At 42.3% G+C, this 17,248-nt stretch overlaps 1 protein-coding gene and 1 long non-coding RNA gene across 2 annotated transcripts; both read left to right on the top strand.

Moving 5' to 3' along the window:
- The first annotated feature begins 816 nt into the window (after window positions 1–816).
- On the top strand, window positions 817–11,993 carry LOC143099957 (protein FAM171B-like). The gene is made up of 8 exons (XM_076262863.1): window positions 817–997; window positions 6,598–6,831; window positions 8,192–8,284; window positions 8,723–8,872; window positions 9,106–9,276; window positions 10,118–10,234; window positions 10,323–10,443; window positions 10,877–11,993. The coding sequence occupies exons 1-8, from the start codon at window positions 817–819 to the stop codon at window positions 11,991–11,993; spliced, it is 2,184 nt and encodes a 727-aa protein (XP_076118978.1).
- A 2,908-nt stretch (window positions 11,994–14,901) lies between these two features.
- Window positions 14,902–16,708, top strand: LOC143100814 (uncharacterized). The gene is made up of 4 exons (XR_012981943.1): window positions 14,902–14,985; window positions 15,082–15,364; window positions 15,653–15,706; window positions 16,134–16,708. It is a non-coding gene; the product is annotated as an uncharacterized LOC143100814 (long non-coding RNA).
- The last annotated feature ends 540 nt before the right edge of the window (window positions 16,709–17,248 follow it).

Raw genomic sequence — 17,248 nt, 5'->3', positions numbered from 1 at the left:
CCTTACGGTTCTCGAGATATTCACAGAAAACTGTGTCTGCCCTACCCTCCTTTCGGGGGGTGCAGTCCAGCGGGGGGGCTACAGATCAAAACGAAAAACGATGGTTCCATGCTATCCATATGGGGTTACATGCCCACCAAGTTTCGTCTACCCCGGTCTTTCAGTGTCCCGGGAATCATTGACAGAAATTTGGACATGCGGAAAAAAAAAAAAAAAGAAAAAAAAATCTGACTAAACCTATATGACCGCCGCTTCGCTGCGCGGCGGTCATAATTACTAAATGTTGTGAAGGTTGAACTAATAGTTTTCATTCTGAGAAAAGCACCAAAGCGACTGAGAAAAACTGTAATATGCTGCTGCCATCTAGTGGGCAAACAAAAGACTCACAGAAAATGAAAGTAGACTGTCAGCTAGGAGCCACTCTGTGAATATCCTTTAATATCATTACAAAACGGCAGATAATCATTTTCATTGATTCCGTTGCACCATCTGAAACCTACTCTGGCAGTTTAAGGGAATATAGACAGTACTGATAGGCCTACAGTAGGATTCTTCCTGAATGAAATACATGTAGGCTACGGCATCTCGTCAGCTTTGTTCCAGCAGATGGCAGCAATGCGTTAGTGCACACTAGATTGCACGCATGCCATTACAGTTCAGCTTTGGGCGATTGCTATCATCGTGTGGCAATGTGTGATGCCGTAATAGTAGGCTAGCGCATCCACAAGGGACTAGCTCGATTGTGGTGCGCGCTCCTCCTCTCATTCACCGGATCCTCTTTGCAGTTATGTCTCTTTCCATATATTGTCCCTCACAATGTCTGAGTTTCCTTACTTTCTGGTGGTCACGCTGCTGATTCTGAGTGAAGATGGGTTGAGAGGGCTCGACAGTGCACTGGTCGTAACTAACCGAGATGTCGACAACTTTGTGGAAGATGCTCAGCAACTGCCCGAGCTAATCCATCAGCAGTTCCTGAAGACCGACGTCACTGAATCAGGTAGAAGACGCTTCAGTAACAAGTGAATTCTGGGAACGCAGCAAGTAGGCTAGCCTACTGTTTTGGTCATATTTCTCAGATATCCTGATAGAATTGTCGCTTTAATTGATTTGAAGAGTATGGGTAGTAGCCTAGCCTGTAGACCAAAAAGACAAAGCACTTGTCTTTCTTTCTTTTTTATTGCAGTAGTTTAGATGGATCGATCATTATATAGGCCTACTCGTGTTAGGCTAAATGCTGGCAATATTTCCTTGTTCTTGATTCTTTAATAAGAATAATATGTCTCCTTGTATCATAGCCTTGTAAATTTCATAACAGTCTGTGATAGATGCAAATGTAAATTGATTCTGGGATCGCACTGAATTGCACTGAGCAACAGTGGGGTGCTTTGATGAGCGACAAGGTTCATACCAAAGGTCACTGTTGGCCTGTTGTCTGATGTACAATTCCAGTCAGTTTTACTGTAAAAAATGACAAAACAATGACAGTGGAATTGTGAAGATTTGCTCAATAACAGAATGTTTTTGTCATCTGACATTTATGTTTTTTTTTCTGATGGTTTGTGTATGATATCGACATCTTGACATCAGACATCAATTAAGACTGATTCTGGACACAATAATGTCACGATTCCTGAGAGATTTGCTTCTGCATGGCTTATCACATAGGAAACAGAGGATGATAATACATTTAAGGCACAATGAACACCATTCTTTCTTTGGATTGTAGCCTGTAGGCAGTGCTGCACACAGTCAAGCCATCTCTGCCAGCTATATTGCTATAGCTATAGTGCCCTGCTTTCACAAAGTAAGCCCTCTGTGTTTTGCTCCGATCCAAAGAATATGGTGTGCTCAGCCACCAGAACAGAACTCCCTCCTGCCTCCCGGCCCATCTGTTGTTTTCCACGAGGCGCTGGGCTCTTCCGCACAAGACATTCCTCCCCGCCTCATCAGCGAATAGCATCCCTCGTGGCTGAACAGTCAGCTCCTGCACACGCGTGCGCACACTGCACTTACAGCTCTGATGTCTCCCCTCTTATGTCTGAGTCCTTTAAATTCAGATTCCTCCTCACAGCACTGGTAGGCTACTGCATGAGCACAGCGAAGAGCTCCATTATGGAGCCACTAACACGATATGCAGCTCACACACACATACACACAGTGATATTAATCAATTAGGAGGGATAGCTGGGTGATTAAGTACCCTGGATTTGACTCCATTACATGGTAGTCAGCTGATGAACTAATCAATATTCTCCATTGACTCAGGTACAGTGTGTAAATAGATATGCATGCTAATGTTCTTGTAGGGGCAGGATTTCTAAACGTGCGGCATGCTCCAGGATGAGCTAATGGCTTTTTGTTTACACCCATGGCTTGATGTTCAGCATGCATCTTGGTGAGGGCTGCTGAGTACATATTATTACTCACATTGATTGAGTTGCTTCCTGCTTGCCTTGATCATATGAAATGAGGGCATTAAAGTGTTGTTTTGTGTGAGGGCATGTTGTAATAGTTTTTCATGAAGTGAGGACATTTGTTATTTGCCAACTTCACTGTGACCCCAATGTGGGTGTGATTATTTTCTCCAAGTATTCCATCTATGGAGACTTGGGGATTTAAGTATAAGTATATATACTCTTTTGATCCCGTGAGGGAAATTTGGTCTCTGCATTTATCCCAATCCGTGAATTAGTGAAACACACTCAGCACACAGTGAACACAAAGTGAAGCACACACTAATCCCAGCGCAGTGAGCTGCCTGCAACAACAGCGGTGCTCGGGGAGCAGTGAAGGGTTAGGTGCCTTGCTCAAAGGCACTTCAGCCGTGCCTACTGGTCGGGGTTCGAACCGGCAACCCTCCGGTTATAAGTCCGAAGTGCTAACCAGTAGGCCATGGCTGCCAAAATGTGTTATTTTGTTAAAATTTGTTAAAGCAGACCATTTACTACAAGTAATGTGCGATTCACAATTGATGTTGAAGTGACTCTGCATGAAGTGACCTTCATTATACCCACTAATGTTTTATTATTCTGGTCAATCATTTATAATCATGTAGTTTTTTTTTTAATGACAGTAACAGTTTGCCTTCAGCTCAGAACAGGGTCATTCTCTGTGCATCATTAAAATTGCTGGAGGATTTATAGCATAGCCAATGTTAATCCATCATATCTAAAAGTTGCATAAAAAACTAGAGTTTACAGCAAATACTTTCCCCCATGGAGGCTACACATATATCCTCCATCTCTGTGATCTCTCCTCTGTATATTTTTCTATGATCAAACATGCCCCAGATACTGATCTCACCCTGACCCTGCCTGGCCTGCCCTAAATCCACAGCAATGACCTGGAAGTTTCCGAGTCCAATTTCAGTTTCTGAGTTTCTGAGCATTAGGATTTATCCTGTGCTCCTGAAAGGCTGCGTGATATGGTAAATCCCTCCTTAATGTGTCTGTATGAGGCTGAGGCAATCAGCAGAATGCGCATAGCTGGGGCCTGTAAGGTTTCGTTCCCTCTTGCTCTCATCCTTCTTACGTAATGAGCTCTTTCTCCCACTCACCCACTATAGCCTTCTGCCAAAGCCCTTACTGTATGTCTATGTACAGTCAGCCACATCTGAATTCTAAATACCATTTAAAGACTTTGCATAAAGGCATCTACTAAATACCATAACCATACAAATTAACACTCTTTGTGTATGATGAATGTGGATAACTACATTTTATAAGTCGATCTCTCAATTGTGTTAGTCGGTATTAGTCACAAAAGAGGTTACAGTAATATAATGAGGATTCCTTGTGACAGTGCTCTGAGCTAATTTTTACTTGGCTTGTAAAGGAAAGGAGATTATTCATTCAGTATTCATTGTTTAAAAGGATTGCCTGGAGTTCGTGACAACATCAAAAAACAAAATTACAAAACGGCTTTACAAGTTTAGGCCTTAAAACAGTGCTTCTGTGGATTGTTTTCCGATGCAACATTAATGGCAATAAGTCGCTGAAGCACATACTGTTCAGTTCTTTTCTCTTAACTGTTGTTGACATTTAGCTTTATCAGCATAGTACAGTCCAGCTGACAGAGCACAATGGATGCATGCACTTACCCTTGGAGAACATTGATTGCTAATTCTACTTAGTGAGCTTTGTACATACAGCAAGATCATGTGCTCTGTGTTAATATTTCATGTCATCAAAACCTACCTGCAAACTTAACCTCAGCATATTTGTGTTAGTATCAGACAGCCATGATTCATTTGTCACTAAATGGTTAAGTCAGTTCGATGCAAGCACTCATGTCGAACATGAAGGTTTGATAGTCTGTGATAAAAGCGAAAGTATGTCAGTGTGGGTATATCTGTGGCAGGTCATACGAGAGGATTATAGTAATCTGGTATATTTCACCCTCGGTGCAGATTTATCAGTCCATCCTTTATACTGGCTTCTGGTCCATTAAGCTACTGCTGTGTGATCGGGAGAGTCCTGAAGAGAATCAGACGCCTCAGTCAGTTATCAGAGGGAGCTTATCAAGATGTGATGTCCATCAAACTTCACTGAAGGACACGCTGTCTGAAGTCTCCTGATTCTAAAAACGACACCGTCAGAGTGAAATTGCCATATGTTGCTCCCTTAGTTATTTCTTTTACACATATAAAATATACAGTGTATGTAATCAAATATTTATTGGGGGCACTTGAAAATATGATGAGACAGCATTGTTACAACAAAAACACCATCACTTTCCTTGAAGTTTCGGAAACACTCAACACTGATTCGCAGAAGGCTTCAGCCTAGTGTTGTACGGAGGATGCATCTGAACAGTGCCTGGGGCAGAAACTCATCCGTCTGGCCTTTGGCCAGGAGTGGTTTGCCAAGAAATAGCATGGGGGGAGGGGAGGGGTGTGTGCTGTGTGTGTGTTTGTGTGTGTGTGTGTGCTGATGGGTTGTTGGGCAGGGCAAAGCTTACAGGTCTGCAACGCAAGTGCCTCTTTTGGGATCGATGCACACTGTAACATGACCTCCACTGCTATCCAAATTGGAGGAGAGTGATGGGAAAGTCCCATTTCATCCACAGACTGAACAACCATGGGAGTAGCCGTAACACCCAGATAGCTCTCTCAGCCTAGTGATGATTCTTACTCTTGCTTTGAATTTGGTGTGTGTTTTATGAGGCTGAGGTCTGGTAAAAGATTGCAGGACCTGATGGCCACTATACTGTACACTCAGACTCAGAATGGGCTGGCCCACTTTTATATAGAACATGTGCTGTTGCTATTTAAGGCTGATGGCTGAATCTGTGCACTTCTTTTGTTTCTTTATAGCGTGGGACTGCAGCATCAGACAGTTTGTCTTACCCGGCTTATAATCAGATTAACCATAAAAGGCACGATTTCTTAAATGTGCCAATTTATGTAGTGAGAGATGCATTCTACACCACCTTTATGTGTAAACCGATGCATTGTTTTTCAGATGCTGCTGTTTCACTCTATCATCTGGAAAACAATGAAGAGTACTCAACCAATGTAATTATATCATTGAGATTTTAGATTGTGGATTGTAATTATAGATGTCACAGATTAATGTCGCCTTTTTCTAGATACTGGTAGCATTGCTGAAGTCCTCTTCATTCATGTCAGCATGTCCCTAAAGTGTCTCAGGCTCCTGATGCATACTGTATGTGCCAAGTCAGCATTCTGAACTCCCATTAAGAACAAGTGACTGTCATAGCTGAGAGTCTCTTGCTTGTCTGTATGTGATGGCAATGCCTATATGCTTTAAAAAAAAAACATACCTTATGCTCAGACTTAATTTCATATTTAAGTTATGTTGGAAAAAGTCGTCTTCGACCACGTTTCCAGTCTATTGACGATACCCTGTCATGTTACATAATGTAAACACCACTACTCTCGGGTGGAAAAGGGGTTTCTGGGATAGCCGGAGATGCCTGCAGCACTGCAGCGTGGCGAGGCTGTTTGGGACGTCTGTACCCATCTCTTCACCTCATGAGAGGACAGCCGCCCACGCCTGGCTTGGCTGTCCTGCCCACAACCATATGCATTGCTCGCTCGCTCGGTCAGGAAGACTAAACTAAAGGCCCTTGTGATTTGTCTGGTGTACTGTGCCTTTGTCAGTTGGATTAAGAATAGATACAGCTGTGTAGTGCTGTATTGAAGGATAGAGTCCCTTTTGTTTGATACAAATTTGAGATTTCAGTGTGCCATCTTGCTTAATAGAATAGTTCAGTTCATGAATCCGGAAGCCTCAATCTGCTTCTCATGCATTGCTTGAGTCCACAGAACCGTTGGTTGATGGACCGTGTAGAACAGACTTTATCAAGATGTTAATGAAGTATACGCTGAGGCAATGCAGTTCTTATTCTGTCAGTAGACAGAGTTCTTATTCTGTCAGTAGACTTGACATTATGCTGTTCAAACTCAATTCCACTTGTTTCTCATCAAATGTCTCTGGGTGTGTCTGCCCCCTCCCTCCCACTCTCTCTCTTTCTTTCTCTGTCTCTCTCTCTCTTTCACACACACACACACACACACACACTCTTTCCCAGCCATCCCACTGACCCAATTTTTTCCTCACTTGTCCCCCCCAGTGGCTGTCTTCACTCTGAAGGTTCACGTGAGGGACGCAGCCAGTCGACAGGGTCTCAAGGGGGCGTCTGTGGAGCTCTTTGTAAACTACGTTCTCTCCAGTTCCACCCTTACTAGTGAAGATGGCTCTGCAGTGCTTCGAGTGCCCTACTCACCGCAGCAGTCCGTCACAATAGTGGGCAGTCTGAACGGCTATGTTCTCACACCACTGCCATGGAAGGCCTCCAAAATGCCAAGTAAGACCCATATGGAAAACATCTATAAAAACATATAAGAATCACACTAGTTGTGTACAATATAATCATTATAAAGCTGCGGTAAAGTGCTTGCATATATTGTACTTGCCGTACTAAAATGGTACATATCCCCTTTACATGCAAGGTAGGTCATATATGAAACATAGTTTTTATATGTAACAGTAGGAAATGGGCCATATTGTGTGTTGACACAATACCGGTATTTGTTTTATTTCAAAGACATTTTCAAGATGAGAAGGAGGGAGTTTGAGAAGGATTTATATGTAAGGGATAATGCCCGACGAGGTGTCCATTATCAGAAATAAATGGACGACGCAGAGGCATGACGGTTGCTTCGCGAAGTCCATTTATTTCTGATAATGGACGCATCGAAGGGCATTATCCCGTTTATACCATGGTCACTTACGAAATAAATAAATATGAAATCAATTATTAATACTAAATGAGTTTTAGAACTAAAATCGTTAGTTTTTTCAGCTGTTTATCGCAATGCTGTGGAATGTTGATAAGTCACAGCTAAGCGGACTAACCCAGGCGTTGTCAAGCTACGTCATAATAATTTTATAGGTGTAGTACTGTATATCACTTTTTAAACGACACCCTTTTCAACCTAGACCATGGTATAATGTGAGGTATTTGTGCCAGATGTCCAGTAAATGTGTGAGAGGGTCCTGAGGGTGATGGTGAACCTCATGATGGGAAACAGGAGCACTTCGCCAGCACACGAACCTGCAGCAGATCCATCTTGACATGTTTAGATATCCCTGCGGAGAGACATAGCACTCATGCAGTTTCAGATTTTATCAACTCCCACCATGTTATTTCTGCATCGCAAATATCAGAGAAAATATACACGTTTTGATTTTTAATGAAGGTACATGTTTTTTCTATTTGTTAGGAGACTGCTCTGGGATTTCTGCCTTGCTTTGTTCACTGCTTGGTTGACACACTGCTACATATTTTACAGTGATATTGTGAATATATACTTACACACACACACACTCTCTCTCTCTCTCTTAGCCTCAGTAATGCATGTGTTGGTCCCTAAGATGAGTAGTTATTTAGACCAACAAAGCACATTCAGGACTTCAAATGAAATCTCACCACCCAACACGCATGCAAGGTGCAGCATCTGAATTTTTGATGTGAGGTCTCCATCTAGCTTTGATAACATGCAACTGCAACAGCTGCCAGTGCTGTGACAAACCCATATGCAGTGTGCATGATGATAGGACTACCTAGCTAGATTTTTTTTTCTTTCCTGAATGTCAGTTCATGATTTAACAGGCAGTCCCTTTGAAGTCTTTGCTTTTCTGTCTCTCTGTCATCTTTTTTTCAGTATTCTCATCCGTGACTCTATCGCTGGTCTCCCAAACCCAAGGGAATATCTGGCTGTTTGAAGACTCTGTTTTGATAACAGGAAAAATATCAGGTGTGCACGTCATGTGACGAGGGTTACAATTTTAACTGTTGCTTAAATCAGATGACCTATTACCCCTATGATATGCATGCGACACTCAGCTATATTCAAGAAAACTTACCTTGCATGCCTCCTTAGCACATTTATGAGTAAGAGTAAGAAGTGCACTTTGCCAATTAACAGGATTGGTAAAAAACTACATGAATGAACACCAATATCCAAATAATATCATAATGCAAAAGTAAATCCATACCAAAACAACAATTTTCAACAGAAGCCACCAATTGTTGCTGTTGTGTTGTAGAACACCTAATGAAGGATATACCACTAATTGCATTGATGTTTACTTTTAATTATACTTTATTGACTGGTCTTGGCAAAGTGACAGTTTTAAAGCCAACATTGAGGTTGTGACCTGTTTTTTATACCTGAACTTTTTTTTTATTTTAGAGTCCTTGCCAAATGTGCAGTTCCAGAAGAACCTGCTTACGGTGCCAGAATGTAACATTTCTACTATTACAGCCTACCTGACAGTGCCACAACCGACTGCTGAGAAAAGCATCTTTTATAATACCATGGGAGTCCTAATCAGCAAGTCAGGTGTGTGTGTGTGTGTGTGTGTGTGTGTTTGCGTGTGTGTTTGTTTGTGTGTGTGTCTTTGTGTACGTGTGTGTGTTTGTGTGTGTCTGTTTACACCCATACATACATATATATGTGTGCATAGGTGTATGTGTGTTGACATGCATACATATTTGTTATTACAGAGGTCTGTGCTTACATATCTAAATTACTATATTATCTGTACTTACACAGTTTGTTTCTGTCTCTCTCAGGGTATAGGAGTATTGAGCTGAAACCAGTAGCTGCTGTTAGCGTAGAGCTCAGCTGTAAAAGCAGAGAGGTCCAGGTGACTGGCCCCATTCAGATAAGCCTTCTTCTGCCAGACAACAGTGGCCTGAGTGTCTCCGATCCTGTTCCTGCCTGGGCTTTTGACAGCAAGGCTGGTATGAATAGGATATTTTTTTTTTTTTTTTATTAGGTGCCTGGTTTATATAAAATGTCCACAAAATATAGTGACTCTTGTTGTAGTGGTCAGGATGCAGAGGCAGCAGCCACTAAAGAGGGCTGTCACTTTACGTTCGAAAATCGATTGCACAAAAGTGCAGTAGGCATTGCGAAAGCTAAAAAGAAAATTCCCACCAATTTTACGCACCGGTGTGTTTTGCCAAAAAATGGAGGACAACGCGATCAACCTGTGCGACATGAGAGAGACGAGTGATAAGCCCTAATAACTTGAGGAGTTCGATACGGAAGCACTTCAGGTTTTGGGTAGATCAAACTATGGAGAAGGACAAAGCGGTATGCAAACTGTGCAGTCGTGAATTCCTACATAGGCGAAATTTGTTTGACATTTCTAATCGTAAACACAGCCACGTTGAAGCCTGCAGTAATGTTTTTCACTGATGTCCACTGCAGTCCACTCTGCTTATTGTTTTTTTCGAGAATGTTTTGAGCACGAAACTTTATGCCAATAAATCATCAGAAATATTGCTGGCTTGTGAGTCTTCAAGCGCCCTCTTTACGTTCGTCTTAATACCTGTTACGGTAGTTGTCCGTGGATTGGCCTATATTTGGCGTTGAAAATTAAACGTCTTTAGACATGGAAAATCGATTTTACAATCGATTTAATGAACACTTATGTCTCAAAAATCTAACAGGATTTTTTTCACAAAAGTGACAGTCCTAAAGCGTTAGTTGTAAAACTGTACTTATAAGACACATTATATCACTACAAATATTGAAGTAAACACCATCCAAGCCGGTAAACATCTTATTGTCCTTCAGGTGCCTGGGTAAACCAAGGACTGGGCATTGTCACCAGGCAGGACGGTGCACTGGTCTGGTCCTATACAGCACCCCATCTGGGCTTTTGGATCGCTGCACCTTTTCCTTCGTCCAGTGGTATGGACCCTTAACTTAATGCTATGAGTTATTTTTGCACTCTTGCCCAGCACAGAAGCATTAAGCAGCTCTGTCTTTGCTGATCCAGGTCTTATGGGCCCTGCCAGTCACATGGACTTCCACCAACACGCGTACCTGCTCATGGCCGTCCTGAGTGGGGTCATCCTAATTGTATCTGGAATCTTAATGGTGCTATTGTGTGACTGTAGGTAAGTATCTACTATAATTTTTGTAGACTGTGTTTGTGTGTGTGTATGTGTTGTGCATCAATGGTGTTTGCTCTGCAAAATCTACACTAAGTGGTCTGCCTGGACATGAATAACCATTTTATGTCACCTGTGTCAACTGTTTAATGGTTGCTGAAAATTATCCACATAACGTTAATGAAACCAACTATCAACTTTTTCTTTGCAGATGCTTTTCCTGTGTGCAACCACCAAAAAGAACCAAAGATATACATATGGATCTTTTTAAAAGAGACCAGACCACTTCTACTAACAGCATGTATCAGCAGCAATTCTCTTTCAAAGACCCAGACGGCTATCAAGATACAACTCAGAAAGCTGATGTCTCTAACTTCAATTTGCAAAAAAAAAATTCGACTCATTCCAATGGTAGGAAACTTAATCACTATGTGGACAGTCGAAAACTACCAGGAGCCCATCAGCTCTATGATAACATAGGCAACGTGGCACAGCAAGCATTCACTGCCTCCTATGCCCCACATTTCATCAATGCCTGCCAGGCTGTAAGGCCTGAAGGAGGATCTGATCAAACGAGAGTCCCTGTGGCGCTGAGTGAAAAGGTGTTCCTTTCTGAGAGAGTAGTTCACGTATACAACCAGCCCGTGGCCTTACTCCAGGCAGCAGAGCTCCTCCTTTCTGCGGAGCAGCCGTCAAGTTCCATGCCAGCCACTCTCCCCAGGCCGGGAGCAGGCTATGAAGCTCAGGCGGAGGCGCTTAGCAAAGACAACTTGACTCAGACCTACCCCCGAGCCCCCCCGCTGTCAGAAACCCACAGGCAGAGGAGTGAAGAGCAGCAGGCATCTGAGGGATCAAAAGGGTCCCGCTCCAGTGCAAGAGCCTGGGGGCATTTTAACACACTGCTGGAGTCGGTATCAGTGCCGGGTACCCTGAATGAGGCCGCGGTCATGGGCCCTCTGTGCAGCGACCACCAAGGCACGTCAGAACAGAACCTGCGGGAGCTCTCCAAAAGCAAACCCTCGCCCCATCCCAGGGCTTGGTTCGTGTCTCTAGAGGGCAAGCCGGTCGCCCAAATCCGCCATTCGGTGTTAGACCTGCATAAATGCCTCCACAAGGCCTCTGAGAGGAAGAACACCAGCCTGGACTCCGGGGTCGACATGAACGAGCACGTTGCCGGCGGCGGCAGCAGGAAGATGGAGCGGGAGAGGACGTTCGTGCGGAGCACGGTCCCCAGCAGCGGCGGTGGCAGGACTCAGCGGCTGTGCAGCGCCAACGACGACGTGGACCTGACCAGCAGCGAGAGCGCCACCACCACCACCTGCACTCCGGAGGACCCTTCCCTGCGGAGCCTCATGGACGGCGCCGGAGCGGCCGTCCCCGACATCCCCGAGGAGCAGGATGGCGGCGCTGACACATCCAGTGCCCAGGAGGACAGCGAGTCCAGGTCCACTCCGTCCCCGCGGCGCCTGAGGAAGCCCAAAGACAAGAGAAGGGCCGACAGGAAGAGGAGCACGTGGCTTATGAAGGAGGAGAGGCCTCTCATGAAGCTCAACTAGCAAGCTACATGTGTGGTGAACAACTGAAAAAACAACATGGCGCACATTAAAGTCCACACCAGAGAGAATTATCAGCACAAATGTCACTTATACAGCACAATTTGCTAACAACGCTAACAATGCTTACTTGTCCGGTAACAAGTGCATAATATTCTATATATGTTGCTGTTTCAACATATACAGGGGATTTATAGTATTTATTACTGTTTGTGATAAACAGGGAAATGGAGCTGTTTTTGTTTTGATACACCCTTTCTTAGCTGTCACGGTGGTCACTGACTTAGAAGGGAGATGCATTATGTACATTTATAAGGTAATTTGTGTATTCTGTCTCATTACTACTTTCCACATAGGATTCTGGCTCTCTGTGCTTGGCCACAATCTGCCAGAGCGCAACAAATGAGTCTATTTGAAAGACCACATGTGTATCAACATGAAAATCAAAGTTGTAACCATGTGACTGATGTAACAGGTTTGAAAATAGCATGCTACTGTAGCTTCTCATTAGTTTTACATGGGCACAAATGAATCCTTTCATTGGTCTGACTATGTACTGTAGTTTACCCATTATCACCAATGTAGTGTCCCAGTATACAGTATAACCTGTAATGATCATCTGAACATCTGCTGCTTTCTTGCTTTGCTTGCTGTGAATCCATAGCAGTCATTTCAAGTGCTTTGTTGTTAGCTTCTGCTTGTGCTCTATGCTATGCTGTCAATTTTCATTCAGAGTCGTGCTGCAATTCCTACAGTAGGCCTACTGTATGCATTCTTGGATTTGTTGTTATGTTGTAACTCAGTGTTTCCCATCCTATAGCTCTCACTAGTGGCTGTGGGTTACTGGTCTTCACTTACACTTCCTGTTTCTGCTGTGAATTGCTTCACCTACTCAGCATGCAGCTTTTTCTGCTAACTTAATACGGATTTAATAAGGATTTGTAACCGTTACTATAGTGCAAATTGGAATAAAAAATAAATCTGGTAAATCTTTTCTCCCAGTGCTTTGTCCTGATATGTTTCAGCCCTGCTAGGTCTACCACATTCTGTAGGCCTATGTAAAGGACTTATTGGGAGTCATCATAGACAGTAAAAGAAATGGACAAAGTGAAGTCAATTAGAACCACTTTTCAGGCGATGGCTTATTGTACTGCGCAGCCTCAAACTGAGCTTGACGACGTACAGTAGGCCTACATGGGACGTGAGCAACCTGTCTGAAATGTGTAGGCCTACATGGGACGTGGGCAACCTGTCTGAAATGTGTAGGCCTACATGGGACGTGAGCAACCTGTCTGAAATGTGTAGGCCTACATGGGACGTGAGCAACCTGTCTGAAATGTGTAGGCCTACATGGGACGTGAGCAACCTGTCTGAAATGTGTAGGCCTACATGGGACGTGAGCAACCTGTCTGAAATGTGTAGGCCTACATGGGACGTGAGCAACCTGTCTGAAATGTGTAACTCTTCTGGTAGCTGCGGCAAGAGAAATCTGAATCAAGCGTATATCTGGAAATAAATACACCGTTAACCGCGATTGAAATTGAGATGAGGTTTTTTTTCAATTGCCTGTATATATTTTTTTCCTGTGAATGTAGTTATAGCCTACCTTACTTCATTATTTAACTTCATATATTTTTCTTAAAATATCCTAGGCCTAATTCGCATATACATAAAATCTCAAAAACTTGTAATACATTTTTTCTTTGGTATGATGTCACTAATCAACTGGATAAGTTTCATAGTGATAGCTATTAATTGAACATTTTCCCCTATTCTAGGCTACTCGATTTATTTAGAGTGTTGGGCACAACTTTGACCTTTAATCTCGAAAAAATATATGTTCAGCTAAGATAAATATACTCCATCTGCTGCGGTAGACTTTTAGCCTATGATTCAGGAGGGTACTAGGAACAATAAAACCTATGAGACATTTCTGTTGCAAATGTTTTGTCTTTTTGGGCTAGATTGACTGGCCTATACTAACCAACGGCTAGAGTGTCCTGAACACACTGTAAAAAAAAAAAAAACATGATCTCTGTGGACAGTCCAGGCTCCAAAAACGGCAACAAAAACAACCTGGGCAAACCTAGCCCATAAAAACAAACAGCAAATCACAGACGAGATGCGCGTTTACTGTAGACAGAGACTTTCTAATGAGGAGACACAGCACTCAAAAAATCCTCCATAGAAATGCATGGGGTTAGTTTGTAACGGCAATATGGCCGTTGTCTACACATATCACACCCCTTCCTCGGCAAAACATCAACATGTGAATACATTGAGCCAATCATGTGGTGTGATGTGAATACATCGAGGCAATGATATGGTGTGTTGTGAAGACATCGTGCCAATCATGTGTTGTGAACTCGCCGCTGGAGCAAGATTGGTGTCGTGAAGCCTTGCGCACGCGCATTTCTGCTGAATAGGCCCGATGAGTGCCCAAAAAGCGTTGCAATATGGCCGCCGAGTGGAGGGACTTGCCTAAAAGGACTTTGGTTTAGAAGAGTTTCAATTGCACGGGAGCAGCACGGGAGGGAGGGGGAGGAAGTCGCGAGCTAGCTCTCTGTTTTGTTTGAAAGTCAACAGAAGTGACGTTACCCAGCATCGCTTAGAGCACCTTTAACTACCTTTCCGCCATGCGCCAGGTTGCAAAATAGCGCCCTTTATCTTGAATACAGTTCAGAGCCAGGGAGCAGGCCAGGGTCTTTGAAAGAAGGCAGGGAAAGTAGAACCAAGGGTAAAAGTGAGCCAGATAGCAGATCCTGATAAATACTTGAGAGAAAACCTAGAGAGTCCTATAGGCCTAACTCAGTAGCCTAAATGAGTTTGAGCCTCTTGAGCTCAAAGTTTAAGTTCTACTGCTTTGCTGCTGACTCCGCCCTAATGTATAACCCTAAAAACGAAACTAGAACGCGAAACAAGGAAGCTGTCATAACTCCCCAGAGTTGTAAATTTATTATTTTACACCAACTTCAAAAACTAGATGGATCAGTCGGTAAGTTGGGACATTTCAAATATTGCTATTGTACCGTTTATGTCAAATTTCTCTCCAGTCGAAGGTCTAAATCTGACTGTCTTTATGTCCCTTTAGAAGAAGCAGCTTATCAAAAAGAATAAAATCAAACTCGTGGAATGGCTGGGGCTTGATCGAAACCTTGTTTTACAACATGTCCATTCAGAGTGCATTATAACTGATAGTGAATATAGAAAAATAAAAAGCATCCCAGACCCATATACGGCAAATGGTGACCTTCTTGACATGTTGTATAAAAAGGGAGAGGATACTTGTGCAGAATTTCTTCGCGCGCTCGAGGACGACAGGATTAAGGAAACATATCCTGACCTTGCCAAATGGTTGGCGTCGTCCCTATCAGGTGATTTATAGGATGTTTTATAAAAGCTATTTCATACTAATTAGTTCATTGTGCTTAATGAACAGTGGAAATAGGTAGCGAAGTATATGAAATGGCATTGTAATGGTAAATATAAGACCCTATAGCTAGTTCCTTGTTTTAAGAAAGAAGGATAGCCGTGGAACAGTTGTTTTGATGCAACAGCTAGCAGGCGTATTTAATTGACCAACCAATAACAATAGAACAATATAGTGCATGACTATTAACAAAATATTGACTTGATTGATCCTGTTCTTTTTATCTGCATAGATGGAAGTGGGCCTTCAACAGATGTCTCAGCAGACTTTGATAGCCTGATACCAGGTAAAGTCCAAACAGTTGTGACAATTGACAAAGGAGTTGTTTTATGTCATTGCCACAGTACATTTTATGGCATCACCTTTATTTTGAGTGTCACATCAACAGGTGACATTCTTTTGTACAGCACATTTCATTTTAGGGGCATGGCTTGATTTGAGAAATATATAAATATTGTGGCATGTTTAGAAATGAATATTAGAACAAACAATTGAACCTGTTTTTGACTGGCACATATCATGACCAGAAGATGTAATGTGTCAGTGTGGCATGTCACAGGCATATATGGCAGTTTGACATCTGATTCATGTTGTATACTATTAAGTATACATCTGACTATTTTATGCCACACTAGTCAGAGTAACTAAAATGGATTATGTGGGATAATTATTTTAATATATTTTTCTTGGTGTCTTCTCTTCTTTCTGTTTAGAAAAAAATAAATTTTTAGAGAAGAATCGCAGTTCTCTTATTAAGTCAGTGAAAAACCTCATGCCCATTCTAGACCATCTGAAGGAGGAGGGTTTTCACTCTGAAATGATCTCTGAAGTGGAAGCAGAGAGGACTAAGGAAGCCCAGATGAGGATGATCCTGAATAGAATAACCGTCAAAAATCAGGCAGAGATACTGTTCAAAGCCCTTCAAATGAATGAGAAGGACGTTCTGCAGGATTTGATTGCAAAATATCAAAAATGAAATTTGAAATTGGTATTTTTAATTGAATGAATGACTTTTTTTAAATACTTTATATGTTTTTATAAAAAGGATGCCTAAGACAAGCCAGTTAGCTTAAAACTTTCCTTACAATCTTTTTTTTAAAAAAGGGAACAATATCAGTAAGTTAGAGATGAACATTAATTATTCAATAAAGGGATGTTTTTGTCATCATTTTCAAGGAGTACAATAATGCTTGTTTGTTAATCTGGATTTAGCTGATTGCATTTAAACACCATTTTCAACCTACACCTTTCTTGATTAAAACAATAAAATATGTGTGTATGTAAGGACTATGGGCATGTACTGTATGCATGTATATATTTTTTCTTATCAATGTGTCCTCATGAAAGTAATTATTGTTTTGGGTGCCCAACAATTACAATGAGTAAACCCATTGGCTACCACCACCTCCCTTAGATACAACAAGGAGGTCTACTATCCAAGTGTACTGGCTGTGTCCACAGTTTCAGAATATCCCAAACAGTGATAGAATGTTATTTAGGAGGATACAAGGAGCATGAATGCTTGCACACAAATCCCATGTTATAGTAGACTAATTGCTCCAATGAATTGATGAGGACTGTAAAAGATGCAGTGCTATGCAATGAAGCTCTAAAAAGTCAAGCTTAGCTGGAATCCTTTATTCCAGCAATACAACCCAGCAGAGAACAGATGTATGGTGGACTAGTAAAGATGAATAGATGGATGGAGTAGTGGGGGCTAACTTCACTGTTGACAAATCATGGCCAGATCTTGATGTAATTGTTTGTACACATCTACACAATCTGCTCCATCCCTCAGTAGCACTGGCTGGAATTGCATGAAAATGAA

This window comes from Alosa pseudoharengus, unplaced genomic scaffold (assembly GCF_046254945.1).
Source record: "Alosa pseudoharengus isolate Yale_2024_CS ecotype anadromous, Long Island Sound unplaced genomic scaffold, YU_APseudo_1.1 YU_APseudo_1.1_scf_3, whole genome shotgun sequence".
Taxonomy (NCBI): Eukaryota; Metazoa; Chordata; class Actinopteri; order Clupeiformes; family Clupeidae; genus Alosa; species Alosa pseudoharengus.
The sequence above is the reverse complement of the archived record's forward strand: the minus strand, read 5'-3'. Positions and strand labels throughout refer to the sequence as shown.

Coding starts and splice junctions, on each gene's coding strand:
- LOC143099957 (XM_076262863.1), top strand. CDS start 817: ATGTCTGAGTTTCCTTACTTTCTGGTGGTCACGCTGCTGATTCTGAGT. Junction 998..6,597: donor GACCGACGTCACTGAATCAG/GTAGAAGACGCT, acceptor TGTCCCCCCCAG/TGGCTGTCTTCACTCTGAAG. Junction 8,873..9,105: donor AGTCCTAATCAGCAAGTCAG/GTGTGTGTGTGT, acceptor TGTCTCTCTCAG/GGTATAGGAGTATTGAGCTG.